Source organism: Hyperolius riggenbachi, chromosome 7 (assembly GCF_040937935.1).
Source record: "Hyperolius riggenbachi isolate aHypRig1 chromosome 7, aHypRig1.pri, whole genome shotgun sequence".
Taxonomy (NCBI): Eukaryota; Metazoa; Chordata; class Amphibia; order Anura; family Hyperoliidae; genus Hyperolius; species Hyperolius riggenbachi.
The window spans coordinates 44,041,033-44,068,025 of NC_090652.1; the positions used below are offsets into that span (position 1 = coordinate 44,041,033).

At 48.0% G+C, this 26,993-nt stretch overlaps 1 protein-coding gene across 1 annotated transcript in view; it reads left to right on the forward strand.

The window, feature by feature from the left end:
* The first annotated feature begins 231 nt into the window (after positions 1-231).
* Positions 232-26,993, forward strand: part of LOC137525499 (up-regulator of cell proliferation-like) — a 38,213-nt gene continuing 11,451 nt past the window's right edge. Inside the window, exons 1-2 of the mRNA XM_068246619.1 lie at positions 232-297; positions 8,581-8,641. Coding sequence (XP_068102720.1) covers positions 8,626-8,641 — 16 coding nt within the window. The 5' untranslated portion in view covers positions 232-297; positions 8,581-8,625. The remainder of the gene's footprint in view (positions 298-8,580; positions 8,642-26,993) is intronic.

Consider the following 26,993-nt stretch of genomic DNA (forward strand, 5'->3'; position numbering starts at 1 on the left):
ACGTGAATTTTTGACAAAAAAATTGCATTAAATACTAACAGCCCAAGTTCGCCAGGAACTGTCAGCCAGTTAACTATTCAGGCCAATACTAACCAGGAACAGTGGTTTCCAATTACAGAAGTCCAAAGGTCCTTAGAGATAAGAAGCAACTATTTATAGTAAAAGCTGAGCCTAAACCAGTACTTCACAGAAGACAGATTAAGAGGTAAAACTTTTTTGCTTTCTTACTTTCTGCAAAGTAAAATTTGACAAAGCAGCATCGGGGAGTTCTGCACAGGACTAATCAGAAGAATAATGGTATGTATCAGGGGCGTTTCTAGGTTCCTGGGAGATCCAGGGCACCCCTGGGCACCAAGAGGGAAAGATTGTGCGGCGTGCTCAGCGTGGTCATGCGTGGTCATGCCACGGAAAGTGGGCGTGGTCATAGGTGGGGCCAAATGTACATGAACATAGTAGTGGTGTAACTTAAATATATTCAATAGGCAGTATTTCACATAAATAAGACCCTCACCTGGCTTTTGTCTTGTTTTTGTCTGGCTGGCCTGTGTGCTGTACTCGGCTGGCAGTTATGCTGGGCTTGGTGGTGGTGATGCTGGGCTGCCTGGCTGGTGGTAATGCTCAGTGATGAGCGAAAATGCAAAATTATTTTCACCGAATTTTCGTGTGACGTACGGATTCACTGGCGAATTGCGCCTTCGGCACAATCATACAGAAATGCACGCAAAATATGATCTGGAGTACCCCTTTAAATTCATTAGCCTGTTTTGAGAAAACTGTGTTCCTTTCAAAACCAGACCTCTGCTACACAGGAAGGGGTTTTTTTTTTATCAAGGGGGCAATAAAGCTCCTCCAGGAAGTTTCCCAATCCTAGTTTTAAAGATAAGGGGATGCTTGGAGGAGGAAACCGACCCCATCATAAAATCATTAGGTGACCACATTCCTGCACCTAGCCTGACCAGAGTGGAGAAATTACTTCACCTTGGAATGAAAAAATCATTTAGACAATTTACTAAATCAATCAATGTTCCGTAGATGCCAGGCATGTCAAAATGATCATCATTGATCTGCCACCTGCTATGCCTGAGATATCGACTCCCTAGTCAGAGAACGGGTCACCCCAAGCAAGTTTGATATTGATTGGTTCAGAGCATGATAACAGAATGTAAAATACTGTTTTTTAAATTATATATCTGATATCCACCAAGTTATGGCATAATTGGAGAACATACACAATTCAGTCCCTAAGACAATAGGGGCCGGACTTCAGCCTGAGGTCAGATTGCTAAGGGTAGGGAAACCTCTCTTGTTACCATCCACACCCACCATCCAGAGAAAGAGTTAAAAAAAACCTGTTGGACTCAGGCAGAGGGAGAGAGAGCCCAGTATCCATCCATACAACGTCTAGGATTGGCTTTATCCATGGACTTCTAATTGGACTTTATATCTTTGATTGGAATTATTATCAAAAAGACATACGGTAACTTTGCTCAGACTCTAATCAGGTTATTATTTTCACATTGAATCCCTATTATTTCTGTATCGATTTGTTTCCATTGCTATATTTAGTTCTGCATTATTTCTTTAAATAAACAATTAAAAATCATTTGTCTAAGTGCTGTTCTGAAAATCTCTGCAAAAGGGTCACGATTCCCCAGAGACGTTACCATAACAGTTTTGATATTAATATCGTTAGTTTTGCTATCTCTAGAAAGGTTGTGTATTAACCATTTTTTTCCTACAGGACTTAGCTAGAGTTAGACTTAGTGTATTTGCACGCTTTATTGCAGATTGGTGGCAGCTGGTCTCTATATGAGATCACAGATTATATTGATTGTATATACAATCAGAATTGGTCTGTGTGTTGACTCACCAACCAATCCAACAGGTTACTTTGCCTGCAGTGCTGACTGCCTTCAGGCTTCCCTCAGGGTCTGAGGATGAATGGTAAACTGTGGCAAAGGGAACAGGAATTGGTTGAATGCGCGTACGTCACAATAACTACAATTATTGCTTCGAAAAGCGAAAATTCGCCTGAATATTTTAGCGTTTATTTTCGCCTAATGTTCGCACTTTTCGATGAAAATTGCAAAGCCCCCTTACCAGCTATAATCACCAAATTAGCAGAGTATGTTAAGGAGAACAGTGGGTATAAGGGGAAAAATATCTCTATATATAATAGACTAAGTGCCTCAACCTTCAAGCAAGAAGAAGAAGTAGCGCCCTGCCCCCAGGGCCGGTCCAAGCAAGAAGAAGGGGCTGGTCCAAGCAAGAAGAAGAAGTAGTGCCATATCAAACCAAGGGCGAAGAGGGATAATTTGCATATTCAGTAGCAGTGCATTGTGGGTAACCACAAATGTTCACTTATAGCTGAATTATTGCAGATTTGCTTCTGTTTTAAGAAGGCAAATTACACCAAGCTTTGTTTTTTTTAGTAGGAGGTCTTTTTGGTCCCTTTTATCCCCCTATACATTCTTAGTAGTTTGGGTCACCCCGAGCTGCTTGGTTACTCTGTTGTATTGGTCCAAGCCCTATCTCATACAGCCATATCAATCCCTGCTATGTACTGATAAGGACCAAAAGTCTGAAATAGGCTGTCACATGTGGGTTTGATATGACTGTGTAAAATTTAAAGCTATAGACTTGCTCTACACCATAGAGGTGGAAAGTTTGGCTCTTTTCAATGATCTGGGTGATTCCAATCGGATCTTTGGATCATTTTACTAGTGAAGCAAATGGGGTGACATGACTAGCAGGATGGGACTTTCCCTGCACTGTACATTTAGTTCAAGGCTGGCTGCTATTATAGTACAGCAAGCTATGTGTCAACTTCTTTGATATATTTTACTTTAGTTCTGTTTAAAGATATGATATGCAGCCCCCCCCCCCCCCCCCCCAAAGAGATAAAGGACTTTCGAGGCCGAAATAACGAAAATTACACTTTACCTTTTTATCTGCAGAATCCACGGAGGATGCCCTCTGCATCCTCCGCTCCGTACCGCTGTCAATCTAGACCTTTTAGTTCCCCCAGGGCTTGTCCCGACCCCACCAAACGGGTCACATCCATTCCACCCCAAAGATGTCCGCCGCCTTGATCCGCGGCTGCCCAGTACGCTTTGCCATGAGTGCGACTGCGCAGCCTGTAGCCCGCCTCCAGCCACGTAGTGGTTCCCGGCATCCTCCTGAAGTTTACGTCAGACACGGCTGGAGGTGGGCTAAAGGCTGCGCAGTCGCACTCGCGGCAAAGCATACTGTGCAGCCACGGATCAAGGCGCGGGCCATCTTAGGGGTTGAATGACGATGCGACCCGTTCGGTGGGGTCGGGACAAGCCCTGGGGGACCTAAAAGGACTAGATTGACGGTGGTACAGAGCGGAGGACGCGGAGGGCGTCCTCCGTGGATTCTGCAGATAAAAAGGTAAAGTGTCATTTTCGTCATTTTGGCCTCGGAAGTCCTTTAAGTCAACATTTTCTGGCCTGCCCATGTGATTCTCCCTGAGCATGCTGGGTATTCTGTAAATGAGAGCTTTATTTATTTTTAGGAGCGATCCGCCGACTGCATCCGCCAGTGAAACCGCTTGGCTAATGTATTCCAATGGGATGGTGCACACCAGCGGTTTGAGGTTTTTAGCAAACCGCAAACGTGGGTCCTGCAGCACATTTGCGGTTTGCAGAAGCGTTTCTGCCTCAAAGTAAAGTACAGGAAAAACACAAACCGCTCTGGAAAACGCTACATCAGAATGGTTTGCCAGGCGTTTTTGTTACAGAAGCTGTTCAGTAACAGCTTTTACGGCCCATTCACACCTGAGCAGGAATCACGCGATTCCCACTCATGGCAAACCGCAAGCAGTTTAGTAAAAACCGCTACACATTTTTGCAAATGGCAGTGTTCTCAGTGCCGCGTTTGCGGTTAGCAATAACCGCAAACACGTTTCATGCAGCAGTTTGCCGGCGATTTGCGTTTAGCGATTGTGATTAGCGTGAAAAGCACGCTAATCGCGATCGCTCCAAAACCGCCGCAGTGTCCAGTGATTTTTCCACGTTAATCGTAGGAAAATCACTCCCGCAAAGGTTTGCGATTATAGATGTGAATGGGCCCGTAACAATATGTGTAATCTGCTACCCGAAAACACTCCTAAAACCGCTGGGCATGTTTAGAAAACGTCTCTAAACATGCCTAGAATTGCTCTGAAAATCTGCTCCAAAAAACGCTAGCATTTTGCAGATCTGCTAGAGTTTTTGGTGTGCACTGAGCCTGATAGTGGTTGTGTGAGTAGTAGTACACATTGCCAGCAGTGATATTTGGTGTGTGAGTAGTAGTACACATTGTCAGCAAGAAGTTTTAAACCAGGATGATACCATTACCCTACTACATTGCCAGCAGTGATATTTGGTGTGTGAGACAAGGAGTTAACTTTGTAACCAAGAGCTGCTGCCTGTGGTGCCTGTAACCTGATCCCTCAGTGAGCTCAGCTGGGAGGAGTTGCCTCTCTCACTCCATCCCTAACTCTTCACTGCGCTTCCTGTTTCTTCCACTGTGATCCGAATCGTTCACTGTGATGATCCGGATGATTCGACTCACAAAAAGGATTTGGATCAAAGATCCAAATCGTTCATGATCCGGACAACACTAATACACCAGCGGTTCTAGATGCTTGCTTGACTTACCAAGGGTGAAAAGGGATAATTTGCATATTTAGTAGCAATGTTCACTTATAGCTGAATTGTTGCAGATTTCCTTCTGTTTTAAGAAGGCAAATTACACCAAGCTTTGTTTTTTTTAGTAGGAGGTCTTTTTGGTCCCTTTTATCCTCCTATACATTCCGAGTGGTTTGGGTCACCCTGAGCTGCTTGGTTGCTCTGTTGTACTGGTCCAAGCCCTATCTCAAACATCCATATTGATTCCTGCCAAGTACTGATGAGAGCCAAAAGTCTGAAACAGGCTGTCTACATGTGGGGTTGATATGACTGTTTAAACTTTACAGCTATATGCTTGCTGTACACTAGCTGATCTGGATGATTTCTTGGCTTACCAAGGGTGAAAAGGGATAATTTGCATATTTAGAAGCAGTGTATTGTGGGTAACCACAAATGTTCACTTATAGCTGAATTATTGCAGATTTCCTTCTGTTTTAAGAAGACAAATTACCCCAATACAGTGGGTAGCATTGCAGGAAGTGACGACAGTGGAACGCACACTGGAACGTGGAAGAGGTGAGTCATCCCCGCCCGCTGCCTCTTACTAATAGTGGCAGCTGCTGCTGAGCTTAAGCAGGAGGGGGAGCGCACATGGGGGACCCAGGTGAGGGAGGGGGGTCCTGCTGAGCTTAAGCTGCAGGGAGAATGCACATGGGGACCCAGGTGAGGGGGGTTCTGCTGAGCTTAAGCTGGAGGGGGAGCGCACATGGGGGACCCAGGTGAGGGGGGTCCGACCCCCCTCCCTGCCGCTGTGCCCAATACCCCCTTCCTGCCCTCTACCCCCTTATGCGGTGTATGCTACGCCGCGGGTCGGCTAGTTTTTTTTTAAAGACAGATAGAAAAAAAGTATACATTTATGTTATTTTTTTGTTGTTGTTAAACACCTCAATATGCATAGGGATTTGAATAAAAACAATTATTTTATGAAGTGCATGTGTCAGTATTATTACAGAGGCAGAGGGGAGCAGCGGCTCGGTCAGAGTGACCATCACCCCCATAAGTCAGGAGAAGCAGGCAGTGTTCATATCCCATAAAATGACAGTGGCGGGGGAGCAGCGGCTCGGTCAGAGTGACCATCACCCCCATAAGTCAGGAGAAGCAGGCAATGTTCATATCCCATAAAATGACAGTGACGGGGGAGCAGCGGCTCAGTCAAAGTGACTATCATCCCCATAAGTCAGGTCCAGGAGAAGCAGGCAGTGTACATATCCCATAAAATGACAGTGGTGGGGGAGCAGCGGCTCGTTCAGAGTGACCATCACCCCCATAAGTCAGGAGAATTTGGCAGTGTACATATCCCATAAAATGACAGTGGCAGGGGGAGCAGCGGCTCGGTCACAGTGACCATCACCCCCATAAGTCAAGAGAATCAGGCAGTGTACATATCACATAAAATTACAGTGACGGGGGGTGGGGGGGAGCAGCGGCTCGGTCAGAGTGACCATCACCCCCATAAGTCAGGCCCAGGAGAAGCAGGCAGATTATTTACATGCTTGTTTCTGGTGGGATTCAGACACTACTGCAGCCAAATTGATCTGCAGGACTGCCAGGCAACTGGTTTTGTTTAACAGGAATATGGCAGCCTTCATATTCCTCTCACTTCAGTTTTCCTTTAACCCTCTGGGTATAACACATGAGATTTTTATGATAATTTCAAGGTTTCAAAAATATCAAAATGACTAGTAGTGAAATTTTCAAGTTACACAGCTAATCCCGTCGACAACCTTGTGTGCTTGTCTGCTACTACCCCTCCGGCGGGAATGAAGGCTCGCTCTGAGCGAGTACACTTGGATGGTGGACAACTCATAACCTTGCACTACGGCACAGACACACTAAGTACACAGCAACAGTATTATAACACAGAAAAAATACTCTTAAAAAAGACTTTTGTTTAGGAATAGAAGGACTATGCAGTATGCAGCCTGCTGAAGCTGATTGTATTTTTGGAGATCTCAAACCCCCCAAAAACTCAGCAAAGATTAGCGCTGCACTGTGCATGCGAAACGGCTCACCGGGTGCAATGAAAACGTCACACTGGGTGCGCCTAAACCGTTGCACCTGGTGCGCCCGAAAGGTTGCACCGTGTGACCTTTTGGGTGCACCTGGTGTGACGTTTTAGGCGCTCCCAGTGCAATGTTTTCGTCGCACCCAGTGCAACATTTCGCATGCAACGTGCAGCGCTATTCTTTGCGCGCGCTCACTTAGCACGTGAAACTTAGTGTGTCCTAAAGGCTTTAGGCGTGTTAAGGGGCTTTTAGGCATGCTAACTAAGTTAGCACCCTTTTATGAATCAAGCCCACTGTGTATTTTGTCTTTGCACATTTGTACTACTACTACGGTAATTAGAGATTGGCCGAACGGTTCGCCGGCAAACGGTGCCAGGCAAACTTTGGGTGGTTTGCGTTCGCAGTGAACCAGGAACTTTTTTTCAAAAAAGTTTGATTCGCCCATAGACTTTAATGGCCGCCGACTTTAGCGGGTAATAGCAAAGTCCCCTTACATAGTAAAAACACCCAAATTGTTGAGAATGTTAAGTGGAATAGTGGGAACAAGAGGAATTTTTTTTTCAAAAAGACCTTATACTTTTTGAGAAAATCAATTTTAAAGTTTCAAAGTAAAATGAGTCGATACATAAAAAAAGAACCGATTCATTAAAAAGAACCGGATGATTCATGAACCGTTAGTATAGCAGAGAATGCATCCTGAGCAGGACGTGAAGCTGCTGGCTCCGCTGCTGTCTCTCCCCACCTGCCTGCACCTGTCACCCTCACCTAGCCTGGCACCCGGTGCCATGGATTGGACAAGGGCTCTGAGGAAGAGGGGAAGGCTTGGCCGCCCCTCTCCCCCGGAGCCCCCATATCATGGACCACGCGGGCTAGTATAGCTCAGGGTGCGAAGCCCCAGTGAGCCGGGGCTCCACATTCTGGCTATCCCAGCCTGCATGGGGGACCAGGGGTTAAATATGCTTGGTAGGGGGACCGCCACATCATTTTTTTTTTAATTCCTACACTCTGCACATAAAAAAAAAAAAAAAAAATTGGAAAATAATATTTTTTTCCCATTATCTTTTTAACATATCCTGCAAATTTGGTGTTTCTAGGATGTAAGGGGGCTTTGCTATTAACTGCTAAAGTCGTTGGGTTTTGCTTCATTAACCTCCTTGCCGGTTTTCCCGACCTGAGCTCGGGGTAAAAAATAGAAGCTGTTAGCGGTGATCCCGAGCTCAGGTCGGGGTAGGCAGTACAGTGCTGTACCTTTTAGTTGTGGAGTCCCGCTCGCAATCGCGCTGTGCAGCGGGACTCCAGCCTCTCTCCCCGGCAGTGTGGGGTCTTTCCCTGGCCACCGGGATCTCCATGTCCCCGCTATTCTTCCAGGGACCCGGCAGCCAATTGGAGCAGCGGTGGCGGCGTGACGTCATCGGAGGCGGGGCTAATATTTAAAATGAACTTCTCTATAGTAGAGAAATATAGAGAAGTTTGTTTATATGTTTATTAGCGCCATCTTGTGGTCAAAATGATAACTGCAGCGCTGGAGCCCAGGAAGGTAAATTTTTTATTCTGCTGCAGATTTCCCTGCCAGAATGATTTTTTTCAGGTTTTAGGGTCTGAATGAGTGGAAAAAAATTGCACCTCTTTTAGACCCTAAAATCTGGAAAGAATCAGACCGGCAAGGAGGTTAACAACTGTCATTTACCGCATTTAAATTAATTTTTTTTTAAATTTTTCTGATTTGTCTATGTTTGCTGTGGTTGTATGATCTGCATCATGTAACATAAAACTTGCACATTATTTAGTAGTTGAATAAACAAAAAGAAGAGATATACTGAATGGAAATAGATGTTGAAAAATACTGCTTTTTATGATATTCCTGTGACTTACTTTTTCAGAGTCAGCCTGTAGATTGCTGATGATATCTACCCAAGACTAACAACATGGAGGAAACAACAGGTATTATTTCTATACTGTATGTATGTAAATTAATAATTAATTTTTCCATAAAGAAACTGTCTTTAGCCAATCAGCCTCACAAAAAGATGGTAGTGTTTCAGGAGCGTATAAAAGATTTAAAAATTAAAAATATACTCACAAACACAGCTACTAATTAGTTAACATTACTTGCTGCTTTGGGGCTCTTAGGCGCTTCAGCAGTGTGAGCATAAAGAAGTGAATCACTCGCCTCTCTTATGCTGGGAATACATGATGCGTTTTTGCGTTCGTTTTTTCCGTCGTTTTCGCTTTCGATCGATTCTACTCTCGATTCACTGCTCGATTCCCCTCTCGATTCCTTATCTTTTCTTATCAATTACATTCACTTGAATGAGGAGAATCGAAACGAAAGTAGAATCGACCAGATCCAACAGGTTGGAATTTATCTATCGAACCCATCTATCTAAAGTAAAAACTTAACGTGTATTCCCAGCATTAGGAGCGATCTTAACTCTCCTGCATCTCTATCTCTATGATTAGCGCACCCTCTATCATCACAGGTATGACAGGAGAGGGCGCTGTAGTTACCGAGACAGAGATGCAGAAAAGTGCAGATCGCCACCAGGAGAGGTGAGGGATTTCCTTCTTTATGCTCCAACTGCAGATGCTCTGTATCTGAGGGAGGGTGCATTACACCTGGAGGCCCTCTGTTACCTATACTGGGGGTGACTTTCTGGCTACCAGTTACCAAGGGGTGCTCTCTGGCAGGGATGCTCATTCGATATACCCGAACTACCCAGATAATCCGAACTTATTCCGATATCCGACCTCGGATTCGGATTCCGGATAGCCGGCAAAATCTGAATCTGGATCCCGAAACGCTTGCCAAATTCGGAAAGAAATCCGGATATCTAGTTCGGGTACCCGAATCTGGATAGCATTACACATAAGAGGTCATTGAGTCAATCAGAGGGCTCCATGACCTCATTGAGCCAATCAGAGGGCTCCCAGCCAAAGCCCTAGCAACCAATCACAGAGGGGGAACCCTAGCCCGGATCAGTGAATAATGGCGCACAGCGCCTATGCATAAAAATGGCGCTGCATTAAAAAGATACGCTTATCACTATTTATCGTTAGTACTGCATAATAATTGCGCACAGGGAAAAAAGAAGAAAAACGGCACACACTAACGTTATTTATGAATAGTGCCGTTCATTTGCCAAACAGCAGACGTTATTGCCCACAGTAATGTTATTTATCAATAGCGCCCTACATAAGTCAAACTGCAGACGTTATTTAACTGCAAAACGGTGAATGGATTTAATGTAACACTGTCAAGGTTAGAGTTAGGCACCACTGGGGGGGGAGTCTTAGGGTTAGGCACCACCAGGAAGGTGGTTAGGGTTAGGCACCACCAGGGGGGTGGTTAGGATTAGGCACCACCAGGGGGGTGGTTAGGGTTAGGCACCACCAGGGGCATGGTTAGGATTAGGCACCACCAGCGGCGTGGTTAGGATTAGGCACCACCAGGGGGTCTTAGGGTTAGGTACCAACCGGGGAGGTCTTAGGGTTAGGCACCACCAGGAGGGACTTAGGGTTAGGCACCACCAGGGGGGTCTTAGGGTTAGGCACCACCAGGGGGGTCTTAGGATTAAGCACCACCAGGGGGGTGGTTAGGGTTAGGCACCACAGGGGGGGGTTTAAGAGTTAGGGATAGGTACAGAGAGGGTTCTGTGTGTTAACGCTAAATAACAATAAGGCTTTAACGTTAAATAACAATAAGACTTTAACGTTAAATAGCGATAAGCGGCAAACGGATTTGCGGCAATACCGTGCGCCATTATTCGCAGGTGCCATTTTCAGATGGATCCACCCTGGCCAGCCCCTCCTGTATATAAGGAGGGTGCCATGATGAGAAATCTCGTCCTTGCTTGTGACTGCTCACTGAGAGACATCTCCAGTGGTGTTGGCTAAGCAAGTGCTTTATACGGTGATAAACCTAACGTTTTAAAGAGACACTGAAGTGAAAAAAAAAATGATGATATTATGATTTGTATGTGTAGCACAGCTAAGAAATAAAACATTAAGATCAGATACATCAGTCTAATTGTTTCCAGTACAGGAAGAGTTGAGAAACTCCAGTTGTTATCTCTATGCAAAAAAGCTATTAAGCTCTCCGACTAAGTTAGTCGTGGAGAGGGCTGTTATCTAACTTGTATTATCTCAACTGTAATTGAACTGTTTACTTTTCCTCTGCCAGAGGAGAGTTCATTACTTCACAGACTGCTCTGAAAGACTCATTTTGAATGCTGAGTGTTGTGTAATCTGCACATATTATAGAATGATGCAATGTTAGAAAAAACACTATATACCTGAAAATAAAAGTATGAGAATATTTTCTTTGCTGCTAATCTTCTAGTAATTATTCATAGTACACAACCAATTCATTATATCATATTTTTTTTTTCACTTCAGTGTCTCTTTAAGTGCTAAACACCTTCACTACGCTATCATTTTATTGTTTTATAGTTAGCTAGCTTGTGTAATTGTTTGATTTCAGTTAAAGCGGATCCGAGACGAAAAACTAACTATAACAAGTAACTTGTCTATATATCTTATCTAAAGTTGAGATCGTTTACACAGCAAATCTGGCTGCACACAGCTTCAACAGTTAAGGGGCCCATACACAGTTAAGGGGCCCATACATTTTCTGTCCGATCGATCAATCAAAATCGATCGATTGATCGATTGCAAATCAGTTGGCCAATCGACCGATCGACGGCCGATTTCGATCGATTTCGAAGATTTAGATGGATTTCCATCGAACTGGCAGGGTGGAAAATCTAGGACGATCTGATGAGATTGCTTATCATTTTGCATTGGCCCTAATGGAAATCTGATGGGAAAAAAAAATGCCATCAGATCGAATTTCAATAGATTTCAAACTGAAATCTATTGGAATTCTATCCTAGTAAAAAATGTTCTAAAAACACATCAGATAGATAAGAAATCCATCTGATGACCTATCTGTGGCTAATCTGACGAGTGTATGGGCACCTTTAATGATTAATTATTCCTGTGATACAATGAGAGCGGCCATGTTCTGTTTCTGTTGCGCTTTGAGTCCCCAGGGAGAAAAGCGCTATATAAATATTATTGTTATTGTTGTTTGTCATCATTACACAGGTAATCTGCAACTGCATCTCCAGCCCTCAGATCACCTTATCCTCCTCCTCCCTCCTCCCCTCTGCCTCTGAAATCACTGGCTAGTAGCCTCCTCTTCCTCCTGCCCAGACTGAGCTCCCATAAGCCCTTGCTACATGGGTCTGAGTGACTTGGCATTTTGGAGAAGCTGTGGGCGAGGCTTGTTTAGTTTATAGGGAATTAGAGTATTAAAACAAAAAGAAAAAAGTATTTGGTTTGAGGAATGCCCTATAAACTATATGTAAGGAACACAATTATGCAATGAGTAAAAGTTCATCTCGGATCCACTTTAAGTGACAGTCAGACTCTGTGCTGCAGCAGCTGCTAGTTAGGTCCTGTGTCTGTGTGTGCTGTGCACAGGCAAGGCCTGCTGCTGGCCTGTTATTAGCCTTAGCTACAGTATAGGTTAGGGAATAGGATTACTGTGTTATTGTGTAGTTATAGTTAGTACTGCAGTGCTAATTAGTTGTTAGAGTAGTACTGTGTTAGCTTACTACAGATTACTGCAGTGCTGCTGTGCTGAGCAGTGTCATTGTGACAGTTAGACAGTTAGTGTGCGCTGTCTTCTACTCTGCTGTCTATCACTCTGTGCTGATTTGCCTTAAACTCCAACCCTGATTTTAATAAAGTACAAGTACCCCACATCATCAGGTGACATCATCACACATAAGTTGTACTATGTCTGCTGGCACTGGTGAGGGGCAGCAAGGCCAAGAGGAGAGGGAGCCACTTTGCGGCCACCATCAGCAGTTCTGCTGCGTCAGTGTCCATTCCGCCGCTAGCCACTGGCTGTCCAGCTGTTAGGGGTAGTCATGCTGCAGAGGTGCAGCAGCGTGCAGCGGCCATTTTCCAGCTGATGGTGGATGAGCAAGCCACCTCCAGCTCTACAACAGAGACCTCCACCCCCACCAGCACTCCTGTTTGCGGGAGCAGCAGCAGCCACCCAGCATTTCCTGGGGATTTGGTCATCACGTCGACCCCAGCTGGCAGCCTACCCTCATTGAGAGAGCTTTTCACTCCAGACACCGCAAAATCAGGGCTGTTACCTGCAGTGAGTTTGAGGAGGATATTCTGGGCGCACTGGGCTATGTGGAGGAGTCACAGATGCAGATGGTGGTTGTTGGGGGGGTGGGGGTGGGGGGGTCCTTTCATGTGGCTGCAGAAGAGGAGTTTAGGGAGGTCATCATCCCAGCAGCAGTTGTTTGAGGAGGGGGAGTATGATGTTGATGATGAGATGAAGGACCATGACTACCATCCACAGGAGGGGGAGGTCAGCTCTGACTCTGAGGAGGAGGATGCGTCGGTGGGTTTGGCATGGAGGATCAGCATTGCAGACAGTGGCAGGAGCCGCAGTGGGCCTGGAATGCGGGACCCACAACCTGCTGCTTCATCTTCTGCCACTACCACCAGCCGCATCACTCAACCCCCAACCGCCACAGGGAGAAAAGCAGCAGCATCCCATTCAGGCTGCAGGGGAATCTTCACGTCCCCAATCTGGCGGTTTTTCACTCTACCCTCATTGGACAGCAAGTTTGCCATATGCAATGTGTGCAAACTAAAGCTGAGCTGAGGTTGTGACACCTCCAAGTATGGCACCTCCAGCTTCATCACCCATCTGTCCAGAAAACATTTTGTTGAGCATGAAGAGGCTGAAGCAAGCTGGCGCTGGCAGTGGTCAGACTCGGAGCACCAGAACCCCCTCTGCCACTCCTGCCGACACTGAGGCCTGTTCAGGCAGCCAGTCCTCAGTGGCCTCCTCTGCTCCCTCCACCGCATCCCTTGCAAGGAAAAACGCCGCCAGACCCTGTTGGGCGAGTCTTTCCCTGTTGTTGGCAAGAGGGGGACATGAAGTGGCTGTGAATCACTATGCTTGCCTTACCACTCTTTACCACCACCACCAGAATCTCCTCGCCCCTCCTGATTGTTAACTATTACTAACTAAGCCTGGTTCACAATTTTTTTACAGCCGTGGTACCAGGGGTCTAGTCTTGGGAAAAGAGGTGAGTGGACTCACCTCACAACACCCCCCCACCCCCCGCGCAAAAAAAAGTCTATTGCACTGGTTGCTGTTGGGAGTAAGGGGTCCCGCTGCATGCTATTGAGAATGTGAAGTGTGAGTCCCACTGGGAGCTACTGAGAAATGTGTGGGGGGGGACGGGACAGGGAGCTACTGAGTAGTGGGGGGCACATCAGGACCTACTAAGATGTGAACTCGCTCTAGCCTGTGTATGAGGGTTTTCTTACCAAGTGGTGGGCAGCACAGTGGTATAGTGTATAGCACTCTCGCCTTGCAGCGCTGGGCGACAGTGCTCCCCGTGTCTGTGTGGGTTTCCTCTGGGCACTGCGTTTCCTCCCACATCCCAAAAACATACAGATAATCTAGACAATAACAGACACATTACTATGGTACATATTAGATTGTGAGCTCCTCTGAGGGATCAGTTAGAGACATGACTATATAAACTCTGTAAAGTGCTGTGGAAGATGATGTATTAGCAATATTAGTGGGATGGGAGAAAGCCAGCACTAATGTAGCACCAGTTGGTCTCTATACACACACAGGAGAAGCAGACTGATAAAGCAGACAGCAAGTGGAGGAGATTGACAGAGGTTACACCTCTCTTGTAAACACACACTACACAAAAGGCTTTCCTTAGACAAATCTCAGCACCCCCATGCCATCCAAAGCAGAGGCTGTACACATCTTCCCCCTGCTGAAGTATTACTTTCTCTATAGCACTTCAGGCAGACTTCTCCAGCTCAGGAAGGGTTAAAAATTTACTGAATAGACCATCATTTACCTCTAGGGAAAGAACAGATATTTCTTAACAAGATGTGTGGGCTCAGAAGGGAGGGCAGATAAAGAAAGAGCAAAGGTGTCCATACCTCTGATCACCCTTGGCAGCTCCTACTTCTGTTTCATTACGGTGACCATACGTCCCGCTTTACCCGGGACGCGTCCCGCCTTCGGGGGGCGCTGTCCCAGGCTGCATGAGGTCCCGGGAAACGTCCCGCTTTTAGCAGCGGGACGTCCCGGCCTCGGGACTCTGGCCACCGTACAATGAACTAGCCGCAGCATCTACTAGATGCTGCGCTAGTTCATTCCCCGCAGCCCCGCTCCAGCCTGCAATGTTCTCCTCCGGCAGGCACAGGCAGAGCAGGGCTACGGGAAGATGGCGTCCGGAGGCGGAGCCCTGTATTGGAGACTATTTGTCTCCAGTACAGGGTTCCGCCTCCGGACGCCATCTTGCCGTAGCCCTGCTCTGCCTGTGAGAGGCTGAGCGGGAGATTGAAGATCGTCCAGGCCAGGGGGAGCTGCACCTGAGGCACCAGAGGCCGGCTGCGTGAGGGGACGTCTTCTGCCAGGTGAGTAAATGCTTTTTCTTGCAGGTGAAGTGTTTGCCCACATTGTGTTCATTTTGTACTGACATGTTTGCCCGCAGTGCGTTTATCTTGTACTGACATGTTTGCCCGCAGTGCATTTATCTTGTACTGACATGTTTGGCCTATTTTGTACTGACATGTTTGCCCGCAGCGCGTTTATCTTGTACTGACATGTTTGGCCGCATTGCGTGTATTTTATACTGACATGTTTGCCCGCAGTGCGTTTATCTTGTACTGACATGTTTGCCCACAGTGCGTTTATCTTGTACTGACATGTTTGTCCGCAGTGCGTTTATCTTGTACTGACATGTTTGCCCGCAGTGCATTTATCTTGTACTGACATGTTTGCCCGCAGTGCGTTTATCTTGTACTGACATGTTTGCCCGCAGTGTGTTTATCTTGTACTGACATGTTTGCCCGCAGTGCGTTTATCTTGTACTGACATGTTTGCCCGCAGTGCGTTTATTTTGTACTGACATGTTTGCCCGCAGTGCGTTTATTTTGTACTGACATGTTTGCCCGCAGTGCGTTTATTTTGTACTGACATGTTTGCCCGCAGTGCGTTCATTTTGTACTGACATGTTTGCCCCCATTGCGTTTATTTTGTACTGACATGTTTGCCCCCATTGCGTTTATTTTATGCTGACATGTTGCCCTGCAATGCGATTATTTTGTGCTGAAATGTTGCCCGCAATGTGTTTATTTTGTGCTGAAATGTTGCCCATTGCATTTATGCATTTACTTTGTGGTGTCTGGGGTAACTGTTGCTGCATTTATTATTTAATGGTCATAGTTGGCTGTGTTTGCTGCTTTGGGGTTATGGCATACTATTAAATAGCATCACACAGTTTCTGCACACCTATGATGTGAATCCACGTTTGACCACATCACGGCGTAAACACTGCTTTCTTATGCCTCGCTGTTGCATCATTCTGTTAGCTCCGCCCATAGAATGTCATGACCACGCCCATTTTTCGCGCGCGCTGCAGACACCACATTTTTCACCCCCTACTTTTCGCCGCAGCCGCCCCCCCCCCCCCCCCCCAATTCCCCCCGTCCCAGGTTGAGCCTACAAAAATCTGGTCACTCTAGTTTCATCGCCCCTTCCCAGTAAGTGCCGAGGGAGGAAACATAAGGTGGTCTGAAGAAAGGGGGTCATGCTGGGAGTCAATGTGTCTGATCTCCTAGAAGGCAGCTGCAGACAGCCACAGACAGATGATCAGAGAGCTGTCTCTCCTCCTGGCTTTCAAACTTCCCGGGAAGTCTTGCCTCTTTGTGCACACTGTGCAAGCAGGGGGCGGTACGGGCCACTCACAGGCAGAACCATAATTCACTGCAGCTAGAGGGGAGATCTGCTGCAGCCAAAAGTGCCAAGGAAGGGGAACATCCACAGTGAGATAGAGAGCCAAGGGCTCATTTTAAAGGGATGGCAATGGCAAATATAGGGACTGTGTAGACAGCTAGATTTTGCACTGTTTTTAAAATCCAGACACCTGGCAACCCTGTAAGGTGGACAACGTCCACCCTCCAAAAAAACTAGGTGGACGTCGTCCACCTGCGTTCACGCAGGACTCGACCACTGCGTGGTACCAACGCTATGTGCCATGGTACAATCTCCAGCATGCTCCTGCACATGTTACACCTGCTGCTGCTGCATTGTCCTGCTCCTGCTGCCTTTGCTGCTCCCACCACCAGGGTGCCACAGGCCACTGCTGCTGCTACCACCTATATTTAACACAAAATACAATTGCTGTGTCATTTTTTTGAGGTGTCTGGGCTGAAAACTGTGATCTCCCAGTTGCGCGGTTGGACTTTGGACACAATGTGGGCTGCACAACCGCCGTCTGGAACCTAGTCCTGATGTTAATTTGCAGCCATTTTTTTTTTGTATTTTAACTCCCCACATAATCAATTAGTGTTTCTCTTTTTTAAAAAAAACAAACATGATGCTTCATGCATCATTTACGCTAAAAAAACCTTTTGAAAGCAACTTAAAGGTCACTTCCGGTTTTCTATCCGGATATCCAAATTAATTCGGATTTCCCGGATAATGGGTTCGGATAGCTGATTCTATTCAGATACTGGAATGCTTGGATTCAGATATCCGATTTAGATCTGGATTTCTAGCTATCCTGATCCAAATCAATTCAGATTTTAACCACTTAAGCCCGAAGGGTTGACATTTTTTTACATCCGAGCAAGTTTCACCCCCCATTCATTTGCCAATAACTTTATCACTACTCATCACAATTAATTGATCTATATCTTGTTTTTTCCGCCACCAATTAGGCTTTCTGTGGGTGGTATATTTTGCTAAGAGCCACTTTACTGTAAATGCATTTTAACAGGAAGAATAAGAAAAAAATGGAAAAAATTCATTATTTCTCAGTTTTCAGCCATTATAGTTTTAAAATAATACATGCCTCCATAATTAAAACTCACGTATTGTATTTGCCCATATGCCCCGGGTATTTCACCGTTAAAATTATGTCCCTATCACAATGTATGGCGACAATATTTTATTTGGAAATAAAGGTGCATTTTTTCCGTTTTGCGTCCATCACTGTTCAGAAGCCCATAATTTATTAAATCATATTGATATACTCCTTTGACATGAATATTTAAAAAGTTCAGACCCTTAGGTAACTATTTCTTTTTTTTTTTTTTTTCTATTATTGTAATTTTTTTTTTTAATTTAAACTTGTATGTGGGTATTTTTTTGGTGTGGGAGGTAAACAGGGTTTTTTTTTAATATATTTATAGGTTTATTCTTAAAAAAAATTTTTTTGGGTGTAATTTGCTATTTGGCCACAAGATGGCCAGAATCAAAAAGTCCTGGGAGCGATCGATCTCACTCCCAGGCAGAAGAAAGGAGAACAGAGCTCAGAAAAGCCGCAGCATCTGAAGAGACGCTGTCGGCTTTTCTCCGGGGGGGTCCGATCAGCGAAAGGGATTTATAATCCCTTTCACTGATCGGTGGGCTAGCGGCCAGTAGCGGGGGCGCGCACGGGGGGCCCGCGGGCGCGCGCGCGACCCGCGGGAGTGCGCGCAGCCCAACTGGACGAGAAATCTCGTCCAGTTGGGCTTAAGTGGTTAAAAAGGGGTATCCGAGCACCCCTGCTCTCTGGCTACCTGATACTGAGGGGGCTCTCTGGCTGCCTGACACTGAGGAGGAGCTCCCTGGTTACATATATGAAGGGGAGCTTTCTGACTGTCTGATACTGAGGGGGAGCTCTCTGGCTGCCTTTTACTGAGTGGGAGATGGGTGGGATCTCTGAGGAGAGCTCTCTGGCTGCATGATACTGATGGGGCTCTCTGGCTGCCTGATACTGAGGGGGGAACTTTCTGGCTGCCTGATACTGAGGGGGAGCTCTCTGGCTGCCTGATACTGAGGGGTACCGATCTGGCTGCCTGATACTGAGGGTGGGGGGGAGGGCTTTCTGGCTGCCTGATACTGAGGGGGAGCTCTCTGGCTGCCTGATACTGAAGGGGAGCTTTCTGGCTGCCTGATACTGAGGCGGAGCTTTCTGGCTGCCTGATACTGACTTACTGAGGGGGAACACTCTGGCTGCCTGATACTGAGGGGAAACTCTCTGGCTGCCTGATACTGAGGTGGAGCTCTCTGGCTGCCTAATACTGAGGGGGAACTCTTTGGCTGCCTGATACTGAGGCGGAGCTATCTGGCTACATATATGAGGAGGCCTCTCTGGCTGCCTGATACTGAGGCGGAGCTCTCTGGCTGCCTGATACTGAGGAGAAGCTTTCTGGGTGCCTGATACTGAGAGGGAGCTCTTTGGCTGCTTGATACTAAGGGGGCGCTTTTTGGCTGCCTGATACTGGGGGGGGGGGGAGAGCTTTCTGGCTGCCTGATACTGAGGGGGAGCTTTCTGGCTGCCTGATACTGACTTACTGAGGGGGAGCTCTCTGGCTGCCTGATACTGAGGGGGAGCTCTCTGGCTGCCTGATACTGAGGGGGAGCTCTCTGGCTGCCTGATACTGAGGGGGAGCTCTCTGGCTGCCTGATACTGAGGTGGAGCTTTCTGGCTGCCTGATATTAAGGGGGAGCTCTCTGGCTTCCTGATACTGAGGGGGATCTTTCTGGCTGCCTGATACTAAGAGGGTGCTCTCTGGCTTCCTGATACTGAGGGGGATCTTTCTGGCTGCCTGATACTGAGGGGGAGCTTTCTGGCTGCCTGATACTGAGGCGGAGCTCTCTGGCTGCCTTATACTGAGGGGGAGCTTTATGGCTGCCCGATACTGAGTGGGAGCTCTCTGGCTGCCTGATACTGAGGGGGAGCTTTCTGGGTGCCTGATACTGAGGGGGAGCTCTTTGACTGCCTGATACTGAGGGGGAGCTCATTGGCTGCCTGATACTGAGGAGGAGCTCTCTGGCTACATATATGAGGGGGAGCTCTCTGGCTGCCTGATACTGAGGGGGAGCTTTCTGGCTGCTTGATACTGAGGGAGAGCTCTCTGGCTGCTTGATACTGAGGGGGAGCTCTCTGGCTGCTTGATACTGAGGGGGAGCTTTCTGGCAGCTTGATACTGAGGGGGAGCTTTCTGGCTGCTTGATACTGAGGGGGAGCTCTTTGGCTGCCTGATACTGAGGCGGAGCTATCTGGCTACATATGTGATGGGGGCCTCTCTGGCTGCCTGATACTGAAGAGGACTCTCTGGCTGCCTGATACTGAGGGGGAAACTCTCCGGCTGCCTGATACTGAGGGAGAGCTTTCTGGCTGCCTGATACTGAGGGGGGAGCTTTATGGCTGCCTGATACTGAGGGAAACAATCTGGCTGCCTGATACTGAGGGGGAGCTTTCTGGCTGCCTGATACTGAGGGGGAGCTCTCTGGCTGCCTGATACTGAGGGGGACTCTCTGGCTGCCTGATACTGAGTGGGAGCTCTCTGGCTGCCTGATACTAAGGGGGAGCTTTCTGGCTGCCTGATACTGAGGGGGAGGTTTTTGGCTGCCTGATACTGAGGAGGAGCTCTCTGGCTACATATATGAGGGGGAGCTCTCTGGCTACATATATGAGGGGGAGCTCTCTGGCTGCTTGATACTGAGGGGGAGCTTTCTGGATGCTTGATACTGAGGGGGAGCTCTTTGGCTGCCTGATACTGAGGGGGACTCTCTGGCTGCCTGATACTGAGGGGTAGCTTTATGGCTGCCTGATACTGAGGGGGAGCTTTATGGCTGCCTGATACAGAGGGGGGGCTCTTTGACTGCCTGATACTGAGGGGGAGCTCTCTGGCTACATATATGAGGGGAGCTCTCTGGCTGCCTGATACTGAGGGGGGCTTTCTGGCTGCTTGTTACTGAGGGGGAGCTCTTTGGCTGCCTGATACTGAGGAGGGCTCTCTGGCTGCCTGATACTGAGGGGGAGCTTTCTGGCTGCCTGATACTGAGGCAGAGCTATCTGGCTACATATATGACGGGGGCCTCTCTGGCTGCCTGATACTGAGGAGGGCTCTCTGGCTGCCTGATACTGAGGGGGAGCTTTCTGGGTGACTGAAATTAAGGGGGAACTCTTTGGCTGCCTGATACTGAGGGGGAGCTCTCTTGCTGCCTGATACTGAGGAGGGCTCTCTGGCTGCCTGATACTGAGGCAGAGCTATCTGGCTGCCTGATACTGAGGCGGAGCTCTCTGGCTGCCTGATACTGAGGCGGAGCTCTCTGGCTGCCTAATACTGAGGGGGAGCTCTTTGGCTGACTAATACTGAGGGGGGAGCTCTCTGGCTGCCTGGTACTGAGGGGGAGCTTTCTGGCTGCTTCATACTGGGGGGGCTCTTTGGCTGACTGATACTGAGGGGCAGCTCTCTGGCTGCCTGATACTGAGGTGGAGCTCTCTGGCTGCCTGATACTGAGGGAGAGCTTTCTGTCTGCCTGATACTGAGGGGGAGCTTTCTGGCTGCTTTATACTGAGGTGGAGCTTTCTGGCTGCTTCATAATGAGGGGGAGCTCTTTGTCTGCCTGATACTGAGGGGGGACTCTCTGGCTGCCTGATACTGAGGGGGAGCTCTTTGGCTGCCTGATACTGAGGAGGGCTCTCTGGCTGCCTGATACTGAAGGGTAGCTTTATGGCTGCCTGATACTGAGGGGGAGCTCTTGGCTGACTGATACTGAGGGGGCTCACTGGCTGCCTGACACTGAGAGGGAGCTCTCTGGCTGCCTGATACTGAGGGAGAACTTTCTGGCTGCCTGATACTGAGGGGGAACTCTCTGGCTGCCTGATACTGAGGAGAGCTCTCTGGCTGCCTGATACTGAGGGGGAACTCTCTGGCTGCCTGATACTGAGGGGGAACTCTGGCTGCCTGATACTGAGGGGGAGCTCTCTGGCTGCCTGATACTGTGATACTGAGGTGGAGCTATCTGGCTACATATATGACGGGGGCCTCTCTGGCTGCCTGATACTGAGGGGAGCTTTCGAGGCTACATATATGAGGGGGAGCTCTCTGGCTGTCTGATACTGAGGGGGTGCTTTCTGGCTGCCTGATACTGTGGGGGAGCTTTCTGGCTGCCTGACACTGAGGAGCTCTCTGGCTACATATATGAGGGGGAGCTTTCTGGGTGCCTGATACTGAGGGAGAGCTCTCTGGCTGCCTGATACTGAGGGGGTGCTTTCTGGCTGCCTGATACTGTGGGAGAGCTTTCTGGCTGCCTGACACTGAGGAGCTCTCTGGCTACATATATGAGGGGGAGCTTTCTGGCTGCTTGATACTGAGGGGGAACTTTCTGTCTGCTTGATACTAAGGGGGAGCTCTTTGGCTGCCTGATACTGAAGAGGGCTCTCTGGCTGCCTGATACTGAGGGGACTCTCTGGCTGCCTGATACTGAGGCAGAGCTTTCTAGCTGCCTGATACTGAGAAGGAGCTCTCTGGCTACATATGAGAGGGAGCTCTCTGGCTACCTGGTACTGAGAGGTAGCTCTTTTGCTGCATGATACTGAGGAGGAGCTCTCTGGCTACATATATGAGGGGGAGGGTACTCTGGCACAATTTTTAAACCATCATCCTGGGAGCTATGTAGCCTAGAAACTGTCCTGTCCTTATGGCGAGTGCATACTATCTTGTTGTATGTTCAGTTGCGCAGGATAAACCAAAATACAGCTCACCCTGCTCCTGCTAGCTACAATCCTGGGTGTTGTTAAATAGTATATCCTCTCCGAGTTGAGTAGTGGAGACTTGGGGGGGGTGTCACATAATTTGGAGTCCAGCTATTTCCACCTGAGTTGCTATAGCTGTAATTAACATTACAGTCTAAGGTGGCACCCAAGTTAGGCGCTGCATGACGTGGAGATGCCTGATCCCCTTATAGCTATATACTTGGGAGGGGGGTGGAGTTACATCTGACTATCTATACTTGTGATTCCTTCAGCGCACCTATACCTGGGTGGCAGTGATGAGTGAAAATGGCAATATTATTTTTGCATTATTTTTTGTGAAAATGTTAAATTTGATTCCCAAGAATTCAAGAATTTCAAGAATTTGTTTTGTTATCTCATCATCAGAAACAGCTGCTGGCAGTGTCCAGCGCCATGTATCACCACCTATAGAAAGCCAGTCAACATGCCCTTCAACATCAGCTGCTGAGGCCACCATAGTGCCCACACCTCAGGGGGGCTCAGCGGTTTGGAAAAAATTGTGTGTGTCTGCCGTAGATCAGAGCAATGCCATCTGTTCTCTCTGCCTCCAAAAATTGAGCCGTGGAAAGGCCAACACCCACGTAGGGACAACTGCCTTATGAAGGCACATGGAGAAAAGGCCCAAACTGCAATGGGAAGAGCACCAGAGGAAAAGCAGCACACAAAAGAAAAGCCACCCTCCTTCTCCTCTTCCTCCTTCAGGTGCAGCATCTTCAGCCGTTTTCTCCCTTGCACCTTTAAAGCCACCCTCCTCCACTCCAATCTTTGAGTGGAAGAAGCCAATTTCTGCCAGTCATCCCCTTGCCCGGCGTCTGACAGCTGGCTTGGCGGAACTGTTAGCTCGCCAGCTGTTACCATACCAGCTGGTGGACTCTGAGGCCTTCCATAAATTTGTGGCCATTGGGACACCGCAGTGGAAGATGCCAGGCCGCAATTATTTCTCTAAAAAGGCGATACCCAAACTGTACCGTGAAGCTGAGAGGCAAGTGGTGTCATCTCTGGCACGCAGGGCTGGGTCAAGGGTCCACCTGACCATGGATGCCTGGTCTGCCAAGCAAGGTCAGGGCAGGTACATTACTTACACAGCCCATTGAGTCAACCTGGTGACCCGATGGCAAGCAGGGAGTACGTGGCTGTGCAGCGGAACAACTTGTGACAACTCCATGGCTTGCAGGCAGTCCTCCTGCCACCTCCTTTCCTTATGCCACTTCGCTGTCGTCATCCTCCTCCTCCTCGGCTGAGTGGCAGTTCAACTGAGTGGCAGTGGCTGACCCCGCACTAGCTGGAGATCGGCAACGTGATGTTTGACAATGGCAGCAATCTCATTTCTGCCTTGAATTTGGGAAAGCTGACACGTGTACCCTGCATGGCACATGTGCTGAATCTAGTCATTCAAAGATTTGTGTCAAAGTACCCAGGCTTAGAGGTCGTCCTGAAGCAGGCCAGGAAGTAGTGTGGGCATTTCAGGCGGTCTTACACGGCCATGGCATGCTTTGCGGACATTCAGCCGAGAAACAAGTTGCCTTTGAGACGCCTTATTTGCGATAGCCTGACTCGCTGGAATTCGACCCTCCTTATGTTCTCTCGCTTGCTAGAACAGGAGAAAGTCATCACCCAGTACCTCTACAACTACAGTAGAAGGACACAGTCTGGGGAGATGGGGATGTTCTGGCCCAACAACTGGACACTCATGCGAAACGCATGCAGGCTAATGCGGCCATTTGAGGAGGTGACCAACCTGGTGAGTCGCAGTGAAGGCACCATCAGCGACTTGATCCCGTACGCTTACTTCCTGGAGCGTGCCGTGCGTAGAGTGGTGGATCAAGCTGTGGAGGAGCGTGAACAGAAACAGTTATGGGAGGAAGCATTGTGGGATAAATTCTCATCAGAACCAGATGTTTCCTCAACACCTGTGGCAGCACATAGGGGGGGGGGGGGGGAGAAAGAGGAGGAAGAGTCGTGTGAGGAAAAGGAGTCAGACTCGGATGATGAGGAAGGTGTTTCTTTGGAGGAGGAGGCGGCGGCAGAAGAACAACTGCAGCAGGCATCGCAGGGGGCTTGTGCTACTCAACGTTCTCGTGGTATTGTTCATGGCTGGGGGGCGGAGGAGGACTTACCTGACATCACTGAGGAAGAGCAAGAGGAGATGGATAGTACGTCTAGATCCAACTTTGTGCAGATGGCATCTTTCATGCTGTCCAGCCAGTTGAGGGACCTCCGTATAAAAAAACTTAACGGGAATGAGCTGTACTGGGTGGCCACGCTACTAGACCCTTGGTATAGGCACAAAGTGGCGGACATGTTACCAACTCACCTGAAGGCAGAAAGGATGCAGCACTTGCAGAACAAGCTGGCAACTATGATTTACAATGCATTTAACAGTTATGTCACAGCACAATGCAATAAAGGTACCACTGCCAGTAACCCTTCTCCCATGTCCACGCAGGCAAAGACAGGACGGTCCAGCGATCTCATGGTGATGTCGGACATGCGGACATTCTTTAGTCAAATGTCTCACCTTAGCCCTTCCAGATCCACCCTCCACCAACGCCTGGACCGGCAGGTAGCCGACTACCTGGCCTTAAGTGTGGATGTAGACACTGTGAGCAGCAATGAACCCTTGAACTACTGGGTGCATAGATTTGACCTGTGGCCAGAGCTTTCACAATTTGCCATCTAACTTCTGTCTTGCCCTGCCTCAAGCGTCCTGTCCGAAAGGACCTTCAGCACAGCTGGAGGAATTGTCACTGAGAAGAGAAGTTGCCTAAGTCACAAAAGTGTTCAGTACCTCACCTTTATCAAAATAAATGAGGCATGGATCATGGACTAAATCAGTACCCACACACAGCATCTCTGCCTGCACGCCGTGTGACTGCCTGCCCCAAGACTAAGTCACTCCTCACACAGCACCTCTGCCCGCAGGCCGCTTGAGTGCCTTCTCTGCCACCACCAACAGGGTCCAGGACTCCAGGTGGATTTCTAAATTTTTAAGGCCGTTGCTAGCAGCGGCCGCTACAATAATTTTTCTGGTGCGTGTACATGCCTGCCTAATTTTTCTGGCTGCACTGCAGCTGCAACAACAAAACAAAAGGCATGTACATGTGCCAATTCCCCTTCATGATCATTACCTTGCCGCGGTGAAGGGGCTTGCGTATCACAATGAAGCAATGACCGATGGCTATATGAGTGTCTCGGGGGTAGGGGGGGGGGGGGTACACCAAAGATAATAATGTCATTGCTTCATTGTGGACAGACCAAATTTGATCAGCTGGACAGTCACTGTTCTGTTATTCAGCTACCTCAGCCCGGCGACCATATGGGCAGGAAAGCCGCCATCACCTGCACTCTCGTCATGGTGCGCACTAGTCCAGCACGGCCATCACTACACAAACAGCTGTTTGCGGTGCGTTACACAGTGAGTTTGGTGTGTCAGTGTGAAGCCGTACTCTAATTACATTCCCTGATTGATGCATACACATGCAAGATGTTTTAAAGCACTTTAGGCCTGGAATTTAGCATTCAATGTGATTTCTGCCCTTAAAACGCTGCTTTGCATCAAATCCAGATTTTTCCCCGGGACTTTTGGCGTCTATCCCACTCATCCATGCAAAAACTCAGTTAGGCCCCTTGTAACATCTTTTCCATCACTTTTGTGGCCAGCATAAGTGTTTCTAGTTTTCGCCTCCCCATTGAAGTCTATTGCGGTTCACGAAAGTTTGCGGAAGTTCGAGTTCGCGGCTCGCGAACCGAAAATCGGAGGTTCGGGTCATCTCTGTTAGAGACAGCTGACCTCTGTACATCGGTCAGTAGCCATTTTTATAGACTCTTGACCCTGTGATCGGTGTTCACAGTTTTCACAAATGAAGAGTGAAAAAAAGGCTCTGGTTCTTTAGGGAGCAAAGACGCATATCAAGAAAATGTACAAAAAAAAGCTCTCATCCTGGCTCATACAGTGTATCTTTCACTCCTGGCGGTGCATGCAATAAACTGCATTAAGCAGAATTATGTGCATAACATTTTACATATGATGAGTATAGCACATGTCATCATTTCATGTATTGCATTCTACTTTATTCATGGTGTAGTAAAGGTCCCTTTACACCACAGTATAGCAGTTTCTATCAGGGGCGCCTACACCAATAGAGTTGGGCCGAACCTCCGATTTTAGGTTCGCGAACTTCCGCGGAAGGTTCGGTTCGCGTTAAAGTTTGCGAACCGCAATAGACTTCAATGGGGATGCGAACTTTGAAAAAAAAAAAATTATGCTGGCCACAAAAGTGATGGAAAAGATGTTTCAAGGGGTCTAACACCTGGAGGGGGGCATGGCGGAGTGGGATACACGCCAAAAGTAGCCGGGAAAAATCTGGATTTGACGAAAAGCAGCGTTTTAAGGGCAGAAATCACATTGAATGCTAAATGACAGGCCTAAAGTGCTTTAAAACATCTTGCATGTGTATACATCAATCAGGTAGTGTAATTAAGGTACTGCTTCACACTGACACACCAAACTCCACTGAACAGAACAGGTATGCAGTGGCGGGTCCACTGAACAGAACAGGTATGCAGTGGCGGGTTCACTGAACAGGTATGCAGTGGTGGGTTCACAGAACAGGTATGCAGTGGTGGGTTCATTGAACAGGTAT